This window comes from Salvelinus sp. IW2-2015, linkage group LG20, assembly GCF_002910315.2.
Source record: "Salvelinus sp. IW2-2015 linkage group LG20, ASM291031v2, whole genome shotgun sequence".
Classification (NCBI taxonomy): Eukaryota; Metazoa; Chordata; class Actinopteri; order Salmoniformes; family Salmonidae; genus Salvelinus; species Salvelinus sp. IW2-2015.
This window is the reverse complement of record NC_036860.1, coordinates 39,465,102-39,491,184: the sequence shown is the minus strand read 5'-3', so window position 1 is coordinate 39,491,184 and position 26,083 is coordinate 39,465,102. Positions and strand designations below refer to the sequence as shown.

General features: G+C 44.0%; 1 protein-coding gene across 1 annotated transcript in view; it reads right to left on the bottom strand.

Annotated features, from left to right (window-relative positions):
• The window catches only part of wwc1 (WW and C2 domain containing 1), a 52,815-nt gene that overhangs the window by 13,807 nt on the left and 12,925 nt on the right, over positions 1 to 26,083 (bottom strand). The window contains exons 7-14 of the mRNA XM_024012528.2: positions 23,715 to 23,864; positions 23,385 to 23,455; positions 20,906 to 21,148; positions 19,320 to 19,409; positions 10,146 to 10,726; positions 9,124 to 9,241; positions 1,952 to 2,122; positions 11 to 203 (exon numbers count right to left, since the gene is read on the bottom strand). Coding sequence (XP_023868296.1) covers positions 11 to 203; positions 1,952 to 2,122; positions 9,124 to 9,241; positions 10,146 to 10,726; positions 19,320 to 19,409; positions 20,906 to 21,148; positions 23,385 to 23,455; positions 23,715 to 23,864 — 1,617 coding nt within the window. The remainder of the gene's footprint in view (positions 1 to 10; positions 204 to 1,951; positions 2,123 to 9,123; positions 9,242 to 10,145; positions 10,727 to 19,319; positions 19,410 to 20,905; positions 21,149 to 23,384; positions 23,456 to 23,714; positions 23,865 to 26,083) is intronic.

The following is a 26,083-nucleotide window of genomic DNA, read 5'->3' as shown; positions in this document are numbered from 1 at the left end:
TTAAACTCACCAGACACTCCTCGCGGCCAGATAGGCTTGTGTGGCACACGTCCACCCTCAGGGTCTTCTGCCGCAGAACATTGTGGGCCATCTGGATGCCGAAGACTTCGTTGACCTCCACGACGTCCTGGGGGAGAGAGCCACGCGTCCGGAAAAGGCAGCGGGTGGTCTCAGAGCAGGGGAGGACAGCCACACGGATGTACCTACAGAAGGGAAGCACAGTTAAACACCTAGACAATGTGCACACAGTTGAGTGTAACGTTGAGAACAAATGACACAGTACTTTCAATACAAACACACCGACTTAAATGAGAAAAGTGGGTACACAGACAGCATACAATGCATTCGGAAGTATTCAGCCCCSTAGACTTTCTCCACATTTTGTTCCATTACAGCCTTATTCTAAAATGGATTAAATAAAACATTTTCCTCATCAACCTTCACACAATACCCTATAATGACAAAGCGAAAACAGATTAAGAAATTTTWGCAAATAAAAACCTTATTCACATAAGTATTCAGACCCTTTGCTATGAGAATCAAAATTGAGCTCAGGTTCATCCTGTTTCCATTGATTATCCTTGAGATGTTTCTACAACATGATTGGAGTCCACCTGTGGTAAATCCAATTGATTGGACATGATTTGGAAAAGCACACACCTGTCTATAAAAGGTCTCAGTAGACAGTGCATGTCAGAGCAAAAACCAAGCCATGAGGTCGAACAAATTGTCCGTAGAGCTCCGAGACAGGATTGTGTTCGTGGCACAGATCTGGGGAAGGGTACCAAAGCATTTCTTCAGCATTGAAGGTCCCCAAGAACACACTGGCCTCCATCATTCTTAAATGAGTTTGGAACCACCAAGACTCTTCCTAGAGCTGGCCGCCTGGCCAAACTGAGCAATCGGGGGAGAAGGGCCTTGGTCAGGGAGGTGACCAAGAACCTGATTGTCACACTGACAGAACTCCAGAGTTACTCTGTGGAGATGGTAGAACCTTCCAGAAGGACAACCACCTCTGCGGCACTCCACCAAATCAGGCATTTATGGTAGAGTGGACAGACGGAACCACTCCTCAATAAAAAAGCCCATGACAGCCCGCTTGGAGTTTGAGAGTCCTTTAGGTGCCTTTTGGCAGACCATGAGAAACAAGATTCTCTGGTCTGATGAAACCAAGATTGAACTCTTTAGCCTGAATGCCAAGCGTCACATCTGGAGGAAACCGGTCACCATCCCTATGGTGAAGCATGGTGGTGGCAGCATCATGCTGTGGGGATGTTTTTCAGCAGCAGGGACTGGGAAACTAGTCAGGATCGAGGCAAAGATGAACGGAGCAAATTACAGGGAGATCCTTGATGGAAACCTGCTCCAGAGTGCTCAGGACCTCAGACTGGGGCAAAGRTTCACCTTCCAACAGTCAAGACAATGTGGCTTCGGGATAAGTCTCTGAATGTCCTTGAGTGGCCCAGCCAGAGCCTGGACTTGAACCCGATCGAACAGCTCTCCTGGAGAACCTGAAAATAGCTGTGCAGCGACGCTCCACATCCAACCTGACAGAGCTTGAGAGGATCTGCAGAGAAGAATGGGAGAAACTCCCCATATACAGGCATGCCAAGCTTATAGCKTCATACCCAAGAAGACTCGAGGCTGTAATCACTGTTAAAGATGCTTCAAATTACTGAGTAAAGGGTCTGAATACTTAYGTAAATGTGATCTTTWTTTTKGTTAATTTCTAAAAACATGTTTTTGCTTTGTCATTATGGGGTTTTGTGTGTAGATTGATGAGAATAAGGCAGTAACATAATAAAATGTGGGAAATTCAAGGGTCTGAATACTTTCCGAATGCACTGTATGCTCAGACAGTCATCTGAGAGGTGTTTGTTTCACATAACCTAACAAGTAATGACAGGCATTCACTCCTAAAGCAAAGAGAAAAGTTAACTTAGCTACATACATTTTGTGGTTGGGCAGCAGGGTGAGGGCACTGCAGTTGGAGAGCTGCATGACTAACACGGTGAAACGCTTGTCTTTCACCTCRTACTTCAGGCCCAGTCTGACCTGGGCACAGCCTAGAGGACCTCCCCTCTCCTCATAGCCCAGCAGCAGCTCTGCTGGGGGGACAGGCCTGGGAACAGTGACACATACAACAGGTTTAGGGTTAGWTCCACAAAGTGGCTATCAAATACAGTACCTGGAAGCCAGTCCTGGTTTGTGCTTTAGCTATTAACCTTACATTGAAGTCATGTCACTAAAATTATAGGAGGTGATATCAGCCCAAACAGATATGGCAACCAGACTTCAAAATAGCAGAGTAAGTTGTGAGAGGGACTGGCAACATACAGTATATGACAAAAAGCMCCTCACGCTCCGGGACCAAACGGTGCAAACAAAACACAATGCAAATATGCTGGATGTTTGTTTGACAAATAGTACTGCAGACAGCTTGTCTCCAGCGATCACTTGATGTAAACCAAAGATACTGTATATAATGACGAGATCGTCTTGTCTCGAGCCGCCCTAACAATCGGAGTCATTGTCCCAAAGGCGGGAAAGGCRGGCGATCTGCTTATTGGTCTGCTTATCGTGGACAGATTTTGACGGCAGTAAACCCTCTCGCGTTGCCTCTTCCTCTCTGTGTAAACACATATGTTCACTCATTGTCTCACGTCAGATATGAGTGCAGACGTCCGTCACACTAACTCGCAAACACTCATACCAAAAAATTTGTTTGGCTACAATATACATTCCAAACATTTAAAAAATGTTACTAAGCTGACATCGTCCTGATATCATCCTAAAAATATATATATATATTTTTTTTAATTTATTAGGATCCCCATTAGCTACTGCCAAGGCCGCAGATAATCCTGTTTGGACCCCAGGAAGAGTAAAACAATTATATAACATAACGCAACAGCATACATCACAAACAAACAATACATCATGCAAGGCATCACCACATTACTACTCTACAACCACAAATTCACAACATTACATTTACAAACCTACAAATGTGTTTGTGTGTGTGTGTGTGTGTGTGTGTGTGTGTGTGTGTGTGTGTCTCTTCACAGTCCGAGTTGTGCCACCGTGGGGTGTTTTATATGTTTGTTTGTTTTTTATCAGATTTTACTGCTCGCTTGAGTTACTTGATGTGGAAGAGAGGTCCATGTAGTCATGGCTCTACAGTATGTGGTACTGTGTGATTCCCCAGAGTCTGTTCTGTGAAGAGACCCCTGTTAGCATGTCTTGTGGGGTATGTATGGGTGTCTGAGTTGTGTGTTAGCTGTTTGAACAGACACATCAATACCTCTCACAGAAGACAAGGAGAGATTGACATGCATCTTATTGATATTAGGCCTCTGTGTATATTTACGGGCCAGCCATGCTGCTCTGGGCCAACTGTAATTTGCCCATGCCCCTCTTTAACACTTGACCATATTACTGGGCAGTAGCCCAGGTGTGATAAAACTAGGGCCTGTAGGCCTTGTTTTGTTGATTATGATGTCAAGAAAGCAGAGCAGTGCTTTTCAATGACAGACCTCTCCCCATCCTAGCTACCGTTGTGTCAATGTTTTGATTACATCAAACAGTTTAGTCTCAGCTTGCTCAATTGCCACATTCATTACATAATTTTGTTGAGATTTATGTTTCAGCGAATGATGTGTTCCAAATGCAAAGCTTTTTTTTATTTTTTATATATATATTTAGGACTAGCTTATCACCCATTCTAAAACTGACTGCAGCTCTTTAACTTGCTGTGGTACCTGACGTGTATACTGTGGAGTCATCAGCGTACATAGCCAAGCTTTACTCAGTGCTAGGTCATTAGTAAAAATTGAAAAAAGGGGCCAAAACCACTGCCTTGAAGTATGCCAGACTYTACCTGGTTTATGTTAGAGGCTTCCATTTAAGTGATAAAGCCCGAGAAGCCGGTGTTTGGAGGATATATTGGCACGGGTGTTCTTAGTCCCGAGACGAAGCTGAGGGTCGGCAAACCGTGCCAATATATCCTCCAAACACCGGCTTCGAGGGCATTATCACTTTTATACAACGGGTTACCAACATATTCAAATAATGATTGACATATTTTCATTAAAAACTTTATTTTGATTAATTTATTCATACTATTTCATCCTTCCACGAGATATAGTCCCAACACAAATCTAGGGTTGCTACCCAAACTGGCTGGTCGTTCGTTCTGTTGGTTCGACCCAGTCATTCAGTCTTTTTGTTCTGTATCTATGTGATTCGTTCTAAATGTTGCATTGCCATTCTAGCTGGCAACTTTCTTATCCCTTGCTTGCTAGCTAGCCAACTACGGCTAATTTACGCTCACGTGAAACAGTGCAGCCAAAATAACAGTAGTTGTATTTGCATTTGTTTATGCAAAGTGACAATTATTGTGACATCCATAACAATGAGGTGCGATTCGGCCTGACATAGAAAATGTGCTCACTCGTCAGGACACTTGTTCAGAGGAGCTAGCCAACAACACAGCTAACAGAATCACTTCAAACTGAAGCTGGAAAGACTGCAAACTACAGTAGCTACACTGTTTAGTTTTACATTTTTTCAATTTACATTTTTGTATATATCCATAAAAATATATACAAATTCATGAGTATATACTGATTCATGAGTATATACTGATTCATGAGTTAGACTGGCTGAGAAACGCTGCCTGCCTGTCTCTTGTCCCGACTCATTCATTACTATGGAACAGCTGGAGATCAAATTTGAATATTTAAACAATGTTGCAAATGTCGGAGAGACAGACAGCAAGGTTTATACAAATCTCCGCTGTTGAAAACGAAATGTTAGTCTAAAAGAAATGTGAGATAATCTCCACTATAAAAAGCATCTAGACATTAAGTTTATAACTTGCCGGGCTGATGAGACAGTGGATTGCACAGTCAGATGGAACAGAATAAATAGCTATTATAATGTCAGATTTAGCTGGTGGTAACTTGTGGAATAGACTCTGTCTGGAATGCGGTTTGAACCAATCAGCATTCAGGATTAGACCCACCCGTTGTATAATAAAGAACACCCTGTGTTCTGTTAGATAGACAACTCTCGATCCACGAGAAGGCTTTACATCCTCTGCCATAACACCGATTTTTTCAGCAGCAGGCTTTGATCAATAATGTCAAAAGCTGCAATGCAGCCTAACAGCTCCCACAATCGTATTATTACCAATTCCTTTCAGTCTATCATCAGTCATTTGTCTTAGTGCTATATATGTTGCATGTTTAGGGCCCTTCCCTATAAGCATCCTGAGTCAGAAAATGTGTTTACTGTGAAATAGCATTGTATCTGGTCAAACACCATTTTATTCTAAAGTTGACTAACTTTGACAAACCTCCTGGTATTGACAACTTGGATGGAAAATGACTGAGGAYGGTAGGGGACTATATTGCCACACATATTTGCAATCTTACCAAAAACTATATACCTGTAGCTAAAATGTACACTTTTTTGTCATGAGCAAGTCTACCTAATTCTACATCTCACTAAGGTGTTGTGTGAACAAAAATTTGCTAGCTGACGCATAGTGTCTACTGACTGGGTGAACTAGTCTAAAATCAATCCATAGGAAATGAAAGGCAGGGATACTAACAACGGCAGTTCACACAGTGCCGAATACTCCCTCTAGATAGCTAGTTAGTGTAGTGAAGTTCTAGCTAATACACAAATTACTTTTCATGATATGTTCTGCAGTGAACAGATCGCCGAGTTCTAAAGCATAGCTGACTGCTCTCTGTGACGTTATTGCGTTGGCCAAATGTTCAAGTAGTGAAGCACAATGCCAGCTGTCAAAGTCAGATAAGCTGATTCCTGTAACAGTCCCATAACTTTGGTGCCGTACAACTTCAACAAGCTGGCCAACTAGCTAACGTATGGCCATTCAAACAAGCTTGCACTAGGCTGCTAACTGTGTGGTCAGCTTATCAAGCACGGTTTGCAGTAGTAGCCCGCGCGTCCTAGCTTCTGAGAACGGAGTGATTTTCAGATTTAGGAACTAGTGTTAAGCACAAGGAGGTTACGTCTCATTCACATTACAACTGAGCAGTCTGTTACGTTCCGCCAGATATCATTCATTTCAATGGGGACCATTCACAACAGAGTGGTATCGCAGCGCCCCCTTGCAGTTGAAGGCTCAGTTGCGAAACGGATGCCACATACTTGGAACTTTTCCAAACTTTATGTCGCCTTCATTGCAGGCAGAGTCAGTCAATAAAACAGGAAGTTACCTAAACTTAACAGGTATCTGTAAACATGAATATAAACTTAACTTATTTGCCGATGATCTGCTGATATACCTAACCAAAATTGAAAACTCAATGCCCCCCTTGCTAAAAATATTTTTCGGAATACTCGGAATAATGAAATAATGGTAATAGGAAAAATTACTCATGATCTACAGCCATCCTTTAAGTGGACCACAAAAAATACTTACGATGTTTAATACGTGATAAATATATAAAGATAACTTTATCCCATTACTCAACAATATGAAAGCAGATCTATTTAACATGGAACAATCTTCCCATAAATCTTACAGGTAGAATAAACCTCTTCAGAATGGCATGGCTCCGAAAGTTTTTATATTTATTCTAAGTAATACCAATTACCCCACCGAAGACATACTTTAARAAAATATATACTCTGTCTTAACAGACTTCATTTGGGCAAATAAAACTCATAGAATAAATAGGAAAGTTTTACATGACCCTAACTGAGGGTGGTTTTAACCTCCCAGACTAGGAATTGTATCAACTTGACATCCAAGGCTTTTACTAGAGACATATTGTTAAATGCATTAAAGACAAACAATGGGTACATATGAAGATGAGCATGCTCACCCCCAGAAACKTTTTGTCTAKTTTCAAAAGGATGAAGCTAAGAGCATTAACAACTTCATAGTTAAGAACAATATGGTAGAAAATGAATTGGATTCTACAAGAACCAATATCACTCCCACAAACACAACCCTATGGAACAATCCTTCAGAATACACCAATAAATTGGTCCACATGGAAAACTAAAGGCATAGAAACCGTCAATGACTTGGTAATAGCAAATACATTTATTTCCATGACAGAATTAAAAAATTTGGACTAACCAACACAGATATTTTCAAATACATGCAACTTAAAAATTTCAATGTCACAAAATTTCGATTGCTCTGATATCCAAAATATTTCCAATCTTGAAGGAATCCTATTTTAGTCAGAAAAGGATATTCCTATGATGGGTAAGTTATATAAAACCTTGCAGAGAACCTATCCAACTGACTACCTCTTAGAAAAAAATTAACTATTGGAAGAAGTTGGAGGGAATGTTTGAACCTAACGAACGAAATTACAGGTAATGAAAATGTACGCTTAATCCAGTATAAACTCAACTATTGAGACCAAAATKCACAAATTCTGCAGCATAACAACAGAGTCATGTCTTAAGTGTAAAACTAACGACTCAATAATTCATGCCTTCTGAGAATGCTATAAAGTCCAAAAGTTATGGGTGGAGTTAGAAAGTTGKCTGTCAGAAGTATTCCAATGTAAATGTACTTTTAATCCGTCTGTCTGCATATTTCAAGACATGTCACAACATGAGGGAGCAGTGAGATACCCGATGGGTTGGACAATTCTCTTCTTGAAAAAAACGTACACTTAAAAACTGGAAATCAACCAATCCTCCATCGTTAAGACAATGGAAAAATCAAATGCGTCATTATCTGAGTATTGAAAGAGCGTGGGCGACAGAGAGGAACAAAATGGTGCAATTTGAGGACTTGTGGAAATGAATAGTGCAGGCAGTGGAGATAGGGGTGAGAACAGATAGGTCTGGGCAGGAGTGATGTTGATGTTTGTGTGCGTCTGTATGTTGTCTTTTGTATTGTTTGGAGATTTTTTACAAGTAAAAAAAGAAAGGAATTTACAAAACCACAGAACAAGATGAAAATGTGGTTTTCAGCGATGGCTTTATGGGATATCTAGCAACTTGTAAACAATTACCCATTCCTATAAGTGAGTACCACTTTAATAGTAATGTTAAACAATACACATTGGCTGTTAAGCCAATTATGTTATAAACCCGTTTTAGTTTATTGTGATGKTAATGGCGTTTGTTTTTTATGATAATTATGATAATTATTAGGTGGAGGTTGCTAGCTACATTATCAACCAAGCCAAGCGTTTAGCTAGCTGTTCTGTAAGCCAGCTTGACTTGCTAGAAAGTTAGAGAAACAAGTTAAGGAAAAAGTAACTAAACAGGTATATTATCACCTGAAACAATAGGTTTCTCCTGTTGTGAATGAAAAGGTCATATTTTAAAATCTCCCAAAATAAATGTGATCTTTGACGAGAGACTAAGCTCACAATCTTGTCATGCATTGTGAAACCCTATGCTCTCCGTCCAGTAGCGGTACGAGATTGCATGAAGATGACGTACGGCGTAATGAAATATGTCACAATGTGTACGTGGCATTAGGCGGATGAGCAAAACCGCGATTTTTAGAGATGAGTTCCAAGTCCTACAAGACAGATCGGTTGAGGGACGAGCATCTCGTAAGAGTGACGCCATCTGACGTGAGACCAGGGGAGAATGACTGTCCCCTCTCACGGAAATGTATGGCCAACCGTGGTACTGCAGGCATTGTTTGCAGAAAACAGTATCTTTCATTGGATGGAAAAAGGGCAATCTTAGTGGTCAATCTGTCTTAAAATACTATTAATTTTACATGATCATTGTACCAATAATTGCTTCTAATACACCAAATGTATGTCCATGAAACAACAAAAATAAAAATGCACAGGATAATTGAGTTGCTAATGGCAGTCTGCAGTACCCCGGCAGCACTGAGCTAGCCTGCAATGTCACTTCCTGGAGTAGCTCAAACTGTGCACGTTATGTCTCCATGAGACCTTACGTGATCGATAGCTTTGTCCATTCATATATACAGTCAATGCGTGAGACAACAATGTTCACTTTCATATAGTTAGATAGGGGTGTTAATGAAGCACCAATCTTTTCTTACTATCCGTGACTGGTCAGGCTCCAGTGTAAAGAAATTAGAGACACTTGTCCTCCAGGTGACCCAGTGGCTACTACAGTACCCACCTGTCAGAGGGCTCATACACCCCGCTGTCACCCGCCATCGACTCATCAGACACTGCTGACGTCACACCCATCTTCTTCGACCCAGCACCCACCGTCCCTCGGACCTGCGCTACGGCATCTATGTGAAAAGGGGGTTGGGAAGAGGATAGGGAGGGGTTGGGAAGAGGAGGATAATAAAAGAGAAGGGAGGAAAAGAGGAGTGTAGAGAAAGACAACACAGTCACAACCTTTCCCCCTTGCAGCCATGGAAACCGGTGTTGAGTTGCATAGCTGGAGTAGGTTCACTTTACAACAACACCAGCACAGTTAACAGTGGGCCATAACTCAACCCCCAGTCTCTCACTTCTCCCCCTGTAGTGCCCCCATTGGCAATCAGGTTTCAGGTGCAATCTTGAATTCATTATGAGGTGCATGCACTCACACCCCTACTACAGTGGAGGAAGCCGGACCATCCAGTTCAATACAGTTAGAGTGTGTTGAATGTTACATCACCAGTGTGTATATTGATACAGCCCTGTCTCTAAAACACCCATATGTATGTATGTATGTATGTATGTATGTATGTATGTATGTATGTATGTATGTATGTATGTATGTATGTATGTATGTATGTATGTATGTATGCATGTACACACACAGTTGAAGTCAGAAGTTTACATACACCTTTACATACACCTAAACACATGCTTAGTTTGTAAATTATGTCAGTGTTGCAGCATGCCCCTGGCTATCCATAAATAAATAAATAAAAAAGTAAATTATGCCATTTGCTTTATATAAGGAATTTGAAATTATTTATACTTTCACTTTTGATACTTAAGTATATTTGAGCAATTACATGTACTTTTGATACTGAAGTATATTTACTCAAGTAGTATTTTACTGGGTGACTTTCACTCGAGTCACTTTACGTTTACTCAAGTATGAAAACTGGGTACTTTTTCCACCACCACACAGTCACAGTTCATACAATGACTTCTGACAATGCCGTACCAATTTCAGATAATAGACAGTGACTGTACCTTTAAGCACCTCTCCAGCTATGGCCTGCTTAGTGTCCATCTCCACCCCTCCACCTCGCTGCTGCTCCTCCCTGTCCAGCCCCAGCTCTGTCAGCCTGCAATGCAGCTCCACATCCAGCTCCCCCAACACTGCAAACCCCTCCCCTGAGAGGAATGTGGAGTCCATGACCAGGGGCGAGCAGGGTGGCGAGAGCGACGACAGCGAAGACCTCGGCGACAGCGAGCTCATGGACCTTGGCGTCTCCGATAGTCTCAGCGCCTGTAGCCTGGTGCCGGCCTCCGCTCCCCCGCCGACAACAGCCCCGGTCCCGGCATCTACTACAGGGACCACCTCGTGCTCGTGGATGGTGGTGATGGAGCTGGAGGGCCGGAAGCTGACCACCGGGCCGCCCTCCTGCAGTAGGGTTTCCAGTTTGTTCTGGAAGTCGGGGTCTCCCAGCTCGGGTTGCTCCAGGTAGATGTCGGTAAAGCTCAAGGAGGAGGTGGAGCCCAGGGAGGATGTGGTAGCCAAAGAGCCCCGGCTGGAGGTCAGAGAACCACGGCTGCTGCCTGACGAACACGACAGTGTGCTGGCCGACAGACTGTAGGAAGAGAGGGAGGAGAGGGTTGGATTGAGAGAAGGAGGGAAGAGAGAATGAGACAGAAGGCAGAGAGAGAGAGAGAGAAAGAGAGGGGATAGAAGTAGATGGATAGAAAAATAGGCAAAGGAGAGGATTGGATGGGGAGAAGGAAGGAGGGACAGAATGAGACAGAAAGAGGGCAGAGAGGAGGGAGAGAGAATTGGGACCAGAATAAAAGGGAGCAAGGGACCAACAGAGAGAGATAAAGAGAGAGAGAAGACCAGTGTTAGAAGCACTAGGAGCACACTCCAGGCAGACCTATGACCCAGCTGCGCTTCAGCTCACAGACGGCTGGTCTGACCTATGCTTTCCGTAGCCATTCCCCTGTCTGTGTGGGCACTGAAAACCCTATTTTCCTCCCCTCATTTAGCCCTCCGTAACTTCAAATGCAGTTTCTGCTCTACAGCAAAAATCCTAATTATAGCTTGGCAAGTTCATAAGGAATGACACAGGGGAGTTTCTCTACATCTCAGCCCTTTGATGTACTGTATATCAGCCAGAAAGAGAGGACGAGTTAGGCATGATAGGAGAACAAAGACAGACAGACAGAGACAGAGACAGAGACAGAGACAGAGACAGAGACAGCGATGTTCTCTCTGTCTCTCTCTATTGTTGAAGTTAGTGCTGTGAAAAAGTGTCCACTTTCTGATTTTCTTTATTTTTGAGACTGAACGTTATCAGATCTTCAACCAAAACCAAATACAGTGCATTCGGAAAGTATTCAGATCCCTTGACATTTTGTTACATTACAGTCTTATTCTAAAATTGATTAAAATAAGGAATGCACGATATAAAAATTAAAAAAATGTTTAACTACCGGCAACTACCGCCTGATGTCTAGTTTAACGCCGATGTGCAAAACCGATGTCAAAGCTGACGTGCATCCCTATACAACGTAGGTAGATGATGCCATGAAAAATAGTGATACTATTTTTCTGCTTTTGTTCTGTGTAAGCACACACTTCCAACAACTAAACAAGTTGAAATCGAGCAGTCATTTAAAAGACTAAGACAATTTCAGGGCGACAACTCAAAGGCAAAATCCATTAACGCCAAGATAATGGAATTCATTGCCCTTGACAATCAACCGTTCTCTGTCGTGGATGATGTTGGCTTTCGCCGACTGGTCGAGCACCACGAGCCCCGGTACACACTACCAAGTAGGCGCTAATTTTCAGATGTCGCCCTACCGGAGTTACACAGTATTGTTGAAACGCACATCTATGAGCTTCTTGCTATGGGCGTCACTGCTATTAGCTTCACAACTGGCATTTGGACCAGTGATGTCAGCCCCATGAGCATGCCGAGTCTGACAGCACAGTGGGTTGACGAGGATTTCGTACTGAGGAAAGCCGTATTGCATGCTCAAGAATGTGCTGGTTCTCATTACACTGCTGCCATTTCAATGGCATTCGAAAACATGAACACACTCCTAGCGCCATTCGAACTGACTCGAGAAATAAGCTAATCAACTGCGTCTGCAGCAGACATGATACCCTYKGTCATGGTATTGAAACACCTGCTCAACGAACTGCCAACAGACCATGGGGTTAAAACTTGCAAAAGTACTCGAGGCTGTGAACAAGYGATTCGGTGGCATTCTCTCTGAGCTTCTTTACTGTGTCGCCACCATGCTCGATGCTAGGTACGAGGACCGCTACTTCGATGCAGACAAGAAACAGGGTTTACGCGAAATGTTAGACACAGCTGGACAAGATGGAAACGGACACAGTGACAGTGCGCACTGAGGAAGAGAGGCCACGGACAGACAGAGCTGAAACTTYACTTCTTGACATATATGATAAAATCCTGGTTGAGAACGAAACGACTGAGCAAATGAAACTGCAAGTAAGTGAAAGAAAAAAGGTTTTACTGGTAATGGGGACATACGTAAATGCCAACAAAATAACTTTTTGGTCAATGTGTGTGTTTCAACTATTTAACTGTACTAGAATGCTTAAAAGGCCGCTAAAATTTTAAATATCGGCTATAGGTCTAGTTCTTTTTTGGCAAGAAAAATATTGGAAGGAACTGTCCGTAGAGCGCCGAGACAGTATTGTGTCCAGACACAGATCTGGGGAAGGGTACCAAAAAATGTCTGCAGCATTGAAGGTCTGCAAGAATACAGTGGCCTCCATCATTCTTAAATGGAAGAAGTTTGGAACCACCAAGACTCGTCCTAGTGCTGGCCACTCGGTCAAACTGAGCAATCGGGGGAGAAGGTCCTTGGTCGGGAAGGTGACCAAGAACCCGATGGTCACTCTGACAGAGCTCCAGAGTTCCTCTGTGGAGATGGGAGAACCTTCCAGAAGGAAAAACATCTCTGCAGCACTTCACCAATAAGGCCKTTATGGTAGTGGATAGACAGAAACCACTCCTCAGTAAAAGGCACGATAGCCCGATTGAAGTTTATCAAAAAGCACCTAAATGACTCTGACCATGAGAAACAAGATTCTCTGGTCTGATGAAACCAAGATTGAACTCTTTGGCCTGATTGCCAAGCGTCACATATGGAGGAAACCTGGCACCATGCCTACGGTGGAAGGAGGGCGTTCTGGTGAAATACCTCACTCATACTATCAGAGAACCGGGGTTACAGTCGTAACCTATAGTTCTCTTTCAAGTATTAATTTCGGTATTTCACTATGGGATATACTGACTCCCGTATTGCCAGACAGGCTTATCCTGACGACCGACTGCCCTGGTCTATATATCACACAAATGGGCCTTGCCCCTCAGAAGATCCTACACGTAAAACACTATCCGCCAGGGTCGGTGCAGTAACATYGAGCGTATAAAACCTTGCAAATGTATGAAGCGAAGCCCAACTCGCTGCGGAGCAAATATCTTGGATAGATATGCCCTTAAATAAAGCCCAGGACGTAGCCATTCCTCTAGTAGAATGAGCCCGTAGGCCAGCAGGACACTGGAGACCCTTACTTGTGTAGGCCAAAGCAATAGCCCCCACTATCCAGTGGGAGAGGCGTTGTTTAGTGAGCGTTTTACCTGTGTGCGGTTTCGCCCAGGAAACAAACTGATCACATTTCCTAAATCCCTTAGTCCTGTCCATCTAGATGCGCAGGGCATGTACTGGACACAACATATGCAACCGTTGCCGTTCCGGAGAGGAAAACGGTGGRGGATAAAAAGCTACAAGCTCAAGGGGAAGACGCATCAAAGATGGGTTCATAATCTTAGGGATAAATGCGGGGTTAGGCTGCAATGATACCCTTTTGTTACCAGGTGCAAATTGCGCACTGGACGAGTACACAGATAATGCGTGAATGTCACTTACACGTGTTGCCAGTGCTAGTAATAGCGCGGTCTTACATGAAAGCATCTTCAGTTCCACCTGATCCAGAGGCTCAAAAGGCTTTTGGCATAGAGCATCCAAAACATTGATAAATCCCATGACGGGGCCAGCTGTTTGGACACCGGACGCAAGCGACGTGCATAAAACGGGCGACAAGGGGATGTTGCCCATCTGTCGTGTTCCCAAAACCCACATGACAAGCCGAAATAGCTGCCAGATATACTTTAATAGTAGAAAAAGCCTTTCCCTTTTCTAATAATTCCTGTAGAAAAGACAGAATTACCGAGACAGARCACTGGAATAACACTATCTGTATTTTAGCTCACTATTCCTCAAACACCTGCCATTTATAATTATAAAGGGGCCTGGTGGAGCACTCTGAATAGTCTAAATTACATTTTGAGGAAGCCCGGCAGTGTTCAAGATGCACCATTCACGGGCCAGGCCCAGAGTGCCAACCGTTCAGGGTGAGGGTGTAAAATCTCGCCTCGCGCCTGGCACAGTTGGTCCCGACGCAGGGGGAGGGGCCACAAAGGACCACATAGTAGTTGAGTGATCTCCGCTAGCCAGTGTTTCCCTGGCCAWTGTGGCGCTATAAGCATGAGCGATAGCCCCTTCTCCCGCACCCTGGCTAGGGTGGGGGAMAATCAGGGCCAATAGGAGGAATGCATACAGGAGGACGCCTGGCCACTCGTACGCCAACGCGTCCACTCCCATCAATGCATCCTGATCACTCAGGGGAAAAAACAGTGGACACTGAGTATTCTCCATTGATGCGTAAAGATCCACTCCTGGAATGCCGAAGTGCATCCAAACCCGATTGGCTACCTCTGGGTGAAGTTTCCACTCTCCGAATAGAGGATTCCCCAAGGAAAGTAAATCTGCCCCCAGATTCAATACTCCCGGTACATGAGTAGCTCTCAGTGACTGGAGATGCACACTGCTCCACACAATCAGTCTGCGTGCCAGTGTGTGTAAGTGAGCRGATCGCAGTCCCCCTTGTCTCTTTATGTAAGCCACAACAGTGGTATTGTCTGTTCTGACTAGAACATGACAACCCTCCAAAAATGGGAGGAACAACTTTAATGCTAGGGACACTGCAAGGAGTTCCAGGCAGTTTATGTGAGTAGAACTGAGATGGGGTCCCCACACCCCGTTGACTGTTCTGCCCTTGTGGGTCACACCCCAACACAAGAAAGAGGGGCGTCCATCATTACTTATTTTCTGGATAAAATAGTGCCCATCTGGGCACCCTGTGACAGACACRTCCTGTGTCTCCAGGAGTGCAGTGCTACCATGCAGTCTTGAGATTTGATGTTTGTGACGTATTGGGCTCAGACCCTGAGAAGAGACCCAGCGTTGGAACCCTCTCATATTCAAACATCCAAATGGAATGATTGCTAAAGCCGATGCCATCAAGCCTAGTAGCCTCAGGCATGTTTTGAAAGAGACCAGGTTCCCTATGCGAAACAGTGCTAGGCAATCTTCAACTGTTCTTATACGTTCCACCGAAAGGCGAGCTTTGAGCAATACCGAATACAGGATTAAACCTAAGAAAGAGATTGTCTGCGTGGGAATCAGAATACTCTTTACTGCGTTTATTCTGAAACCTAGAAGTGTCAGGTGTTCCAATAATAGCTGACTGTGTTCTAAGACCTCGTCTCGATTGCGCGCACATCAGCCAATCGTCTATGTACGTCATCAGCCGAATGCCCTTCTCTTTGAGTGGGGCTATGGCTGCCTCGGTACACTTCGGAAGAACATGAGGTGACAGAGAGGCCGAAAGGGAGCACCAGAAATTCATAGACTATGCCCTGAAAAGCGAATCTGAGAAATTTTCTGTGAGTGGGGTATATTGAGATGTGAAAGTAAGCGTCCTTCTGGTCGACGGATAGGAACCAATCGCCTGGGCACACAGAATGTAGCAGAGCAGTGTGTGTCAACATTCTGAACGTGTACTTTCTCATGTGTCTGTTCAGAGCACGAAGATGCCCCCCCCCCCTTCCTTTTTGGAACCAGGAAATATCTTGAGTAAAAACCAAAGTAGCTTTGGTCAGGATGAACAATTCTTATTGCCCTTTTTCCTATTAGCGATGTGATTTCCTCGAGTACACCCGCTGATTCTCCCTGAGCCTGAGCGCATAGGTTTCCCTTAAATCTGGGCGGGGTGACAGCAAATTTAAGTCTGTATCCCCTGTCTATCGTGCCCTGTACCCAGTTTGACACTGCGCATGCCCGCCAATTCTCTCTCTGCTCCGAGAGAGAGCTGACCGGGCTTTCCCCCATAGATGGTGCCGCAGCACTACGCGCGTCCGGCTGGCTCGTAGCGGGAGCGCGCTTATGTGGCCTGTCACCGCAGAAGGAGCAGTAGCTCCCTCTGGTGGTGTTATAGGGAGGCACCCTGTTTATTTTGATTTTCTGAGAAACAACATGTCTGACTGCGCCCTTGGCCTGTAGCCTGGTTGCGCTAGTATTAAAAAAAAAATGTGAACTGACATTGGGGAGTGTGAGACAAGAGGGGGGATTTGTGGAAGCATCCATCTGAATATTGTCTCTTCTCTTTGGGCTGTACCAACTCGGGCCTGGTACGCCGRACAGAACACTGGGGTGCCTGGGAACTTTCACCCTGGAACAGGCACAGGATTGGAGCAGGGGATAGAACAGTGCTTGGGGGAGACTGTACTTGCCTCTCTGGCGATGGGAACATCGCTAGGCCATGTGCTTCTACCTCCTTACCCCCTGGGTGGGGTWAGTAGCAGGCTGGCACCTGGGTGCCATGGGCGGGAAGGAGGGCTTCTTAGACCAGGGGCCCAAGGTTCCCCAGGCTGCGAACCGGGATCTTAAAAGATTAAKGGTGATCGACCTGCTGCGGCSTGGGCGAAGGTGCGGCGAGGCACTGGGCTGTGTCTTCCTGGGCATACAGAGCTGGAGGGCTTCACCCTCCCTCTTTTTCTCCTCACACCATTTCCGATACCTTATTCCCACAGGAGCAGATTCGTGTCGGGAGCTTCTCCTCATTTTGGGTGGAAGATGCCTTTGTCGCCATTGCTTGGATGTTACGTTTTTTAACTGTCAGAAAAAATAGCATGGTAGGCTAGTCCCCAATAGCTAGCGATTAGCGTGGGTTCTCTGACGGTAACACTCGGTGTGATGGCCGGATACCGTTTCAAGAGGACAGGTTAGAAAAGATAGCTTGATGTAGCTAGTAGAAACTTTTCTTGCCGAAGTAAAAACCCCAAAAGCTAGCTTGCCGACGACTAGTCACTGTTTGGATACAGCTAACTTGGTCGTGAACGAGTTAGACGTGTCACAGCAGTAACCGTTACACCCTCTAATACTTTTCCTCTAGCTATGGTGAAGGGAAAGGAAAAATTGTCACCGTTGCACAATCCCGAGAATAGAGCCCGGCGAGCGAGTTGTAAGCCTGTGGACAGTTTAGCTATTTCTGGAAAATGCAGTCCTGTTGAGGTAAGCTTTCTGATGAAAAGCGAGAAGAGATGTTTGAATGACTCAGACGTTGCATCGAACTCTTTATAGGGTAGGAGGGACACCCTTCCCGAATAACACGTCTCGAAGTCAAGCCAATCATGGTTTCATCATACATGTCAAGCAGTGAAGTTTCAGCTCTGTCTGTCCGTGGCCTCTCTCCCTCGGTGCACAYTGTCACTGTGTCCGTTTCCATCTGGTCCAGCTATGTATGTAACATTTCACGTAAACCCTGTTTCTTGTATGCATCAAAGTAGCAGTCCTTGTACATAGCGTTGAGCATGGTGGCGACACAGTAAAGAGGCTCAGAGAATGCCACCRAATCGCTTGTTTACAGCYTGTGTCGGCAGTTTTGTTGAGCAGGCGTTTCAATGCCATGACAGAGGGTATCACATCTGCTTCAGGCGCAGTTGATGAGCTTATTTCTCGAGTCAGTTGTTCGAATGGAGCTAGCGTGTTCATGTTTCCAAGCTTCAAACATGTTCTCAAATGCCATTGAAATGGCAGCAGCGGTATGACAACCAGCACATTCATGAGCATGCAATACAACTTTCCTCAGTACGAAATCCTCGATGACCCACTGTGCCCAGACTCAGCATGCTCATGGGGCTGACATCGCTGGTCCAAATGTCAGTCGTGAAGCTAATAGCAGGGACGTATTACTGTGCAACTCCGGTAGGGAAACATCTGAAAAATAGCGCACTTGGTAGTGTGTACCGGTGCTCGACCAGWCGGCGAAAGCCAACATCATCCACGACAGAGAACAGTTGATTGTCAAGGGCAACGAATCACATTATCTTGCCGTTAATGGATTTCGACATGGAGTTGTCTCGCTGAAATKKTCTTACTCTTTCAAATGACCGCTCGACTTGTTGACTGCTTGATCCACACAGCAGACATTGTGGGCTAGGTTAGGAATGCTGTGTTTCACGTGAAGCGCTACATTTTACGTGGCGTCATTACGTCATGTACATACGCAAGTCAGCTTTGACATCGGTTTTGYACATCAGCGTTAAACTAGACATCAGGCCGATGTTGGCATTTGTAGCTAATATCGACCAATTCCGATATGTTCACCGATATATCATGCATCCCTAGAAAATACTGTAGTCTAGAACAGACCTCATGTGAACTTATGGGGTTCAAGAAATGAAAGATAAAATCCTTTCATGTAAATGAGGGGAATGTGATCTTCACCATTCCCCAGCTCCCGTGTAGACCTTGGATTTAAAGTTCCACTCTTTCCCCTCAAAGGGTAGCGAGTAGGCTCAGGGCGCCAGGCAAGGCCGGGTTGTGATGTTTATTGAAAATACCTGATGAAACAGCTTGCAACTCTACAGTTGCCTCAGAGGTGAAATGGGTTAATTGGATGAAAATGTTGAATGTTCAGAAGCACTAAGCCCATTTTGAGATGTGAGAGGCTAGATAGGAGAGGAGACAGAAGAGGCTGTGCTCATAGAAGTGTAGTGATTCGTGAACAACTTTAGAGCAGAGTGCAGTAGCGGTGTACCATTACACCTTAGTGACTATAACCTCACCAAGACCTCCACGGTAAAAATGTTGCCTGTGTCTCCATGTAGACAATAAAATGTATTCTTAAATTGTTTTTCATTTTAAATGTGCACATCGAGTTGTGCAATAGGAGTTTACATGCTTAGTAGATACATTTAAGTGATTGTGCCTCCTGAACTGACAGTGTGGAAGTGTTGGGAGACAGTAGCTGAATTTGTTATATAGACGGGTGAGTGTGCATACCTCTTGAGCTGAGTGTGTAGTGATGARGCCAGGCGAACCATCTCCTCCAGCTCTCTCACCAGCTTGTTTCTCTTACAGTGCAATCTCAATCTGATAGAAAACAAAACATGTTAGGTCACAGCCGGATTGAAAATATATACCGCAGTATCGACACAGTTAAAAGAGCAAAAGGCAGACACTTGTGTCTCATAAAAGACATCTTGTTATCCAGTTCTTTATTTATTGGTGGAGTGTGTCAGTGTAATGAGGCTTTAATGGAAACAGGCCATAACATAATAACTGAGTCTTTTGATCATCTTCCAGGCCGCGGTTACAGAACCAGCAGTTAGAAAAAGGCATCTTTTGTTTCCAACCTACATCCCCGGTTAGTGACGCTCAGGTTACAGGAAGGGAGAAACCAGAGAGGGAACTCAATGCAGGTACAGTATTGAGAACAGAGAACAAGGTAGCTGTTTAGCAAAGATAGAGGGGGAGAAGGAGGGGGAATATGAATGAGAGAAAGAGGAAAAGAGACAGGAATGTGAGAGAGAAAGGGAGAAGAGAATGTGAGTGAGAGAGGAAAATGTGCCATAGTCACAAGGCCCAATTGTTGTAGTCCCCTTGGTTACCTGATCCAGAGTGCAGGTGTCCAATCACTAAAGGGTAAAAATGCACCTTACAGAGGGCCAGTGATGGGTAAGAGGCTATGGGTTCTACACTACAGTACATATACTATCCACTTCTACAGTCTGTGATCAAATTACAATCATGGGCCATGAAAAAAGGTTATGTGGATTGAAGCAGCCAACACAAAAGGTGCACAGGTGTGTCGTGTGTCTGAGAGTAACTCTTACAGGGTCGACATACACAACATTGGGTCGACAGAGCACAGTGTGATGCTTTTCAACCTGTTTGACAGTGTTTTCTTGAACCTAGTCGGAGACRTCAGTCTGTTTTCCATAGTTAGTGTTCAGTCTAGTTTCTATTTGTTTCTATTAACAGAGCCACGGGGCCCAGTCCATCACCATGTCCACATCAGGGAGTAGACCTTTGTGTTCATGTAACAGTCATATCAGGTGCTGCACCTGAGGCACTTGCACTATGTCTTTTCACTGCAGCTAAGGTACAGTACAGTATGTTGTGGGCCTTGCTCTGCCTATCTATTCCCTGTCTGTGAATAYACTGCAGCCTAGTTCCAGTGGGATTCCAATGGCCCCCTCTCTCCTTCACGCAACAGACACGCCGACCCGTTGTCTGGCAAGCATTGAAATGAGATGTATAAATTCATTTAAAAGAATGCACTCTTTTGGTGAGGTGCTGACTAATGGAACATTAAAACGCCAAAAAGTGGCAATAAAAGTTTCCTGCAAAGACAGAAGAGTGGATGACTAATTGAATCTCCTGTATCATTGTATGTGACCATAATGCTTTCCGGGTGTGCAGCTGTATTCCCTCTTATCCCTCCTTCCCTGACCGTGACCTTACCCAGGGATGGAGTGATGGCCAACTCTCATTAAGTCAGTGAGCCGAGCCACAGGGTGATCACGATTACTTAGTTGGGGATAAACGAAAGGGGGCACATCACTCGCGTCACCTCCCATGCTCACCTCTCAGTCAGGGCCTTGCTCTGGTTGTCCCTGGCAGCCTGCAGGTCTCTCTCAAGCATCTTCTTCTCAGTCTCAATCTTCTCCTGTTCATTGGGCGCTCTCTTGCAGGGCTTGATGTACTGCAGTTCCTTCAGAAGCTCCTCCTTCTCATTGATGAGGATGAGGCGGTCACGCTCCGGGTCTAGCAGCCCCGGCCAAGCCTCACTGTCCAGTTTGGCTATCTGCACCTCGATGGTGGCAATCCTGGGGTTGGGGGAGGAGAGGACATCATATAATTCATGTTCTTTTATGTTGTATTTAATTGTGTGGAGAAGTTTAATAGAGATATAATATGGCTTATAATATGTTAAAGGTCATTATAAAGGCTCATGAACGCTCATAGCAAGTTATAAAGTCACTAGACTGATACTTGATGGGTTGTGTTGGGAATSAGTAATCTGGATAACGTGAAAAATAATGATTTTATGAATATCACTAGCTGCAACAGAATACCATTGTGGATACCATTTTCATGTGTCTGTGTCCAGTATGAAGGAAGTAAGAGGTCGTTTCACGAGTAGGGCTGTGGGGGTCACGAAATTGTCAGCCGGTGATTGTCAAGCCAATAACTGTCATTCTCACAGTAATTGACTGTTAATTAACATAAACACATTTAGCATCTCCTGGCTTCCACACTGATCTTTAGACAGGTCTAAAGAAGCATGAAATTAAGAAAATGTAGTCCATTTCAGAAGAACAGAATAGCATACTATGAATTGTCCTTACGTAGGGCCTGATCTGGCTACGCCAAATGGCTGTGGGCTACMCTAGTTCATTTGGCAGACAAGATATGCTTAGAATTTCGTGGTATTATTTTATATTATGAAGAATATAATTGAACAAAGCTGAATAAAATTKAAAGGATATTTTCTCCAAACGATTTGAGGGCGTGCACACATGCGACTATTCTGTGTTGAGCTATTAATAAGCACATATGAAATCATGTAACCAAAAAAGTGGAGATTGTGTGGCTGTGTGATAATATTCTCACCCATCAGACTATTCTCAATWTAATCTTTACATGTACTAAATAATGTGTGTGAAAATAGTTATAATTTAGAAATGGGCCATTATCATGCACCTGTCGGAACAGGGGCGGTGGGAAATAGAAGACGTCATCGGTATGTGCTTGAAGGAGGACGCTTTCCCGCAGTTCATTTTCATGCCAGCCTGGTAAGCTACTCCGGTTGTAAAGCAAAGCAATATTAGGGAAGTTGCTTAATAAATAAATAAATAAATATATATATATATATATATATATATATAGTAGACCTAGCCTATAGAATCTTCCTCTTTTTAACAGAGGCCATCAAAAGTATTTTCTCACGCAATTGCATATCCTATGGAAATGTTGCGCAACTCGGGCTTATAGGAACACATTTCATTCCATGCAYCAACCAGCTATGAGGAGCTGGCTCCCACTGCGCAACAGGTGATCCTATTCCACTCAAACTCAATGTCAGGGCTCCCATGATCACTAACAATGAGCACACAGCCACACAATCTCCATACACAAACATTGGCAGTAGAATGGCCTTAAAGAGATCAGTGACTTTCAATGTGGTACCATCATAGGATGTTACCTTTCCAACAAGTCAGTTCGTCAAATTTCTGCCCTGCCAGAGCTGCCCCAGTCAACTGAAAGTGMTGTTATTGTGAAGTGRAAAMGTCTAGGAGCAACAATGGCTCAGCTGTGAAGTGGTAGGCCACACAAGCTCACAGAACGGGACCGCCGAGTGGGTATGGCGGATGCCTGGAGAACGCTACCTGCCCCAATGCATAGTGCCAACTGTAAAGTTTGGTGGAGGAGGAATAATGGTCTTGGGCTGTTTTTCATGCACAAAGTGAGATCCATACAGAAATGGTTTGTCGAGATCAGTGTGGAATGACTGGCCTGCACAGAGTCCTGACCACAAACCCATCGAAAACCTTTGGGATGAATTGGAACAACGACTGCGAGCCATGCCTAATCGCCCAACATCAGTGCCCGACCTAACTAATGCTCTTCTGGCTGAAAGGAAGCAAGCCCCCACAGCAATGTTCCAGTATCTAGTCAAAAGCCTTCCCAGAAGAGTGGAGGCTGTAAAAGAAGCAAAGGGGGGACCAACTCCATATTAATGCCCATGATTTTGGAATGAGATGTTCGACGARCATTGTCCACATACTTTTGGTCATGCAGTGTACCTTTCTAGCTAATAGACTATTGTTAGAGTTTTACACTTCCTCTTCCAATGAACTGTGGGGAGGTCAAAACAACTGTCTACCAAATCTAGTCATTTYAAAATGTTGATTACTTCTACTTGCCAATATCATTCACCTGACGAGAAGACTAAATTTTACTTTATTTTTTATGTGCTAACATACGATGGGGTTCCCTGGGTCGCCGGTTGGCCTGGGAAAGAAAAGTTTGAAAACCCCTTATTTGGGTTACACAAGTTACCTTCTTTTTGCTTCTTCATACTTCAGGCTTAGTCGAACCTTCTCTGCCAACTTGTTGGTGTTGGTCCCAAACTGGATCAAACAAAAGAATAACAGAACTGAAGGTGTGGTGTGACAAACCTACATTCTGATCAATTAGTGATGCAACCAGTATCTGTGCATCATTCCATGGCACRCTTCCAAAGGTTACACCTGGGCCCTGTTCATTACGGCACACCAAAGCAAAACATTTTTAAACAGAAAACGAAAACAAGCGTTTCTTATTGGACAAGTCCAGGTAGTGCCTCCCAATTTGTCCATTTGGTGCCAACTGAACACAACCTCCTCTCACCTCAGCAGGTATGTCTGTCTGGGAGCTGGTTTCGGAGTAGAGTCGAGGGATGGACAGCTCAGAGTTGGCCAGGGAGGGGCTGCTGCCCCACAGGTCAGACTGAGAATCCACTGAGTCCAGCTGGAAGCCATCCTTAAGCACTGCTAGTTTCTACAGGGARAGGWGACAGACATACTGTATACAGGCTTGACACATCAGAGAGAAGTCACAGCTAGTATTGTTTACATATTTTGCTGTGTGTCTTCCATTCACAAAGCTCCTGTCCTATGGTTTAAATCTATAATACAGACCATAGTCGTGTTCATAGAGATAGAGTCCTGTACATTGCATAAAGATGTGTTTTTGCAAGTGGCCAAACATGGTTACCTACTTAAATCAATGATAAAATCAGTGCAGTCAGTGATAAAATAAATAATAAATGGCTCAGCACTGAAGCACAGAGTGGAATGAACCTCATCTTTAATATTAAAGTACACAATTCAAGCAAAACCAGCAAAGACAAGACTGGCAACTGACACAATGCTGACTGAGTAGGACAGGCTTCATACACTGCAGTCAGACAGACAATACAAATCACACACACATACAGTTCAAGTCGGAGGTTTACATACACTTARGTTGAGTCATTAAAACTCRTTTTTCAACCACTRCACAAATTTCTTGTTAACAAACTACAGTTTTGGCAAGTCAGTTAGGACATCTACTTTGTGCATGACACAAGTAATTTTTCCAACAATTGTTACAGACAGATTATTTCACTGTATCACAATTCCAGTGGGTCAGAAGTTTACATACACTAAGTTGAATATGACTTTAAACAGCGTGGAAAATTCCAGAAAATTATGTCACGGCTTTAGAAGCTTCTGATAGGCTAATTGACATAATTTGAGTCAATTGGAGGGGTACGTGTGGATGTATTTCAAGGCCTACCTTCAAACTCGGTGCCACTTTGCTTGACAGCATTGGAAAATCAAAAGAAATCAGCCAAGACTTTAGGAAAAGAATTGTAGACCTCCACAAGCCTGGTTCATCCTTGGGAGCAATTTCCAAATGCCTGAAAGTACCACGTTCATCTGTACAAACAATAGTACGCAAGCATAAACACCATGGACCACGCAGCCGTCATACCRCTCAGGAAGGCGACACGTTCTGTCTCCTAGAGATGAACTTACTTTGGTGCGAAGTGCAAATCAATCCCAGAACAGCAGCAAAGGACCTTATGAAGATACTGGTGGAAACAGGTACAAAAGTATCTATATCCACAGTAAAACGAGTCCTATATCGCCATAACCTGAAAGGCCGTTCAGCAAGGAAGAAGCCACTGCCTCAAAGCCACCATAAAAAAAGCCAGACCACGGTTTGCAACTGCACATGGGGATAAAGATCGTACTTTTTGGAGAAATGTCCTCTGGTCTGATGAAACAAAAATAGAACTGTTTGGCCATAATGACCATCGTTATGTTTGGAGGAAAAAGGGGGAGGCTTGCAAGCCGAAGAACACCATCCCAACCGGAAAGCACTGGGGTGGCAGCATCATGTTGTGAGTGTGCTTTGCTGCAGAAGGTACTGGTGCAATTCACAAAATWGATGGCATCATGMGGACGGAAAATGATGTGGATATATTGAAGCAAAATTTCAAGGCATCAGTCAGGAAGTTAAAGCTTGGTCGCAAATGGGTCTTCCAAATGGACAATGACCCCAAGCATTCTTCAAAAATTGTAGCAAAATGGCTTAAAATTAAGGAAAACAAAGTCAAGGTATTAGAGTGGCCATCACAAAGCCCTGACCTCAATCATACACAACATTTGTAGGCAGAACTGAAAAAGTGTGTGCGAGCAAGGAAGCCTACAAACCTGACTCCGTTACAGCAGCTCTGTCATGAGGAATGGGCCAAAATTCAYCCAACTTATTGTGGGAAGCTTGTGTTASGCTACCCGAAACGTTCGWCYCAAGTTAAACAATTTAAATGCAATGCTACCAAATACTAATTGAGTGTATGTAAACTTCTGACCCACTGGGAATGTGATGAAAGAAATAAAAGCTGAAATAAATCATTCTCTCTACTATTATTCTGACATTTCACATTCTTGAAATAAAGTGGTGATCCTAACTGACCTAAGACAGGGAATTTTTACKAGGATTAAATGTCAGGAATTGTGAAAAACTGAGTTTAAATATATTTGGTTAAGGTGTATGTTAACTTCCGACTTAAACTGTACATACAACTGAACTGTCATCTGCAGAAGGCTGGGGAGGGGAGACTTGATGAGAGCACATGAGAGAGAGAGAGAGAGAGAGGCTCTGCATTATTAAACACAACCCAGCCCCTACTAACAAACACAGTTTGTTGTTTTCTACTGCCACCCAGA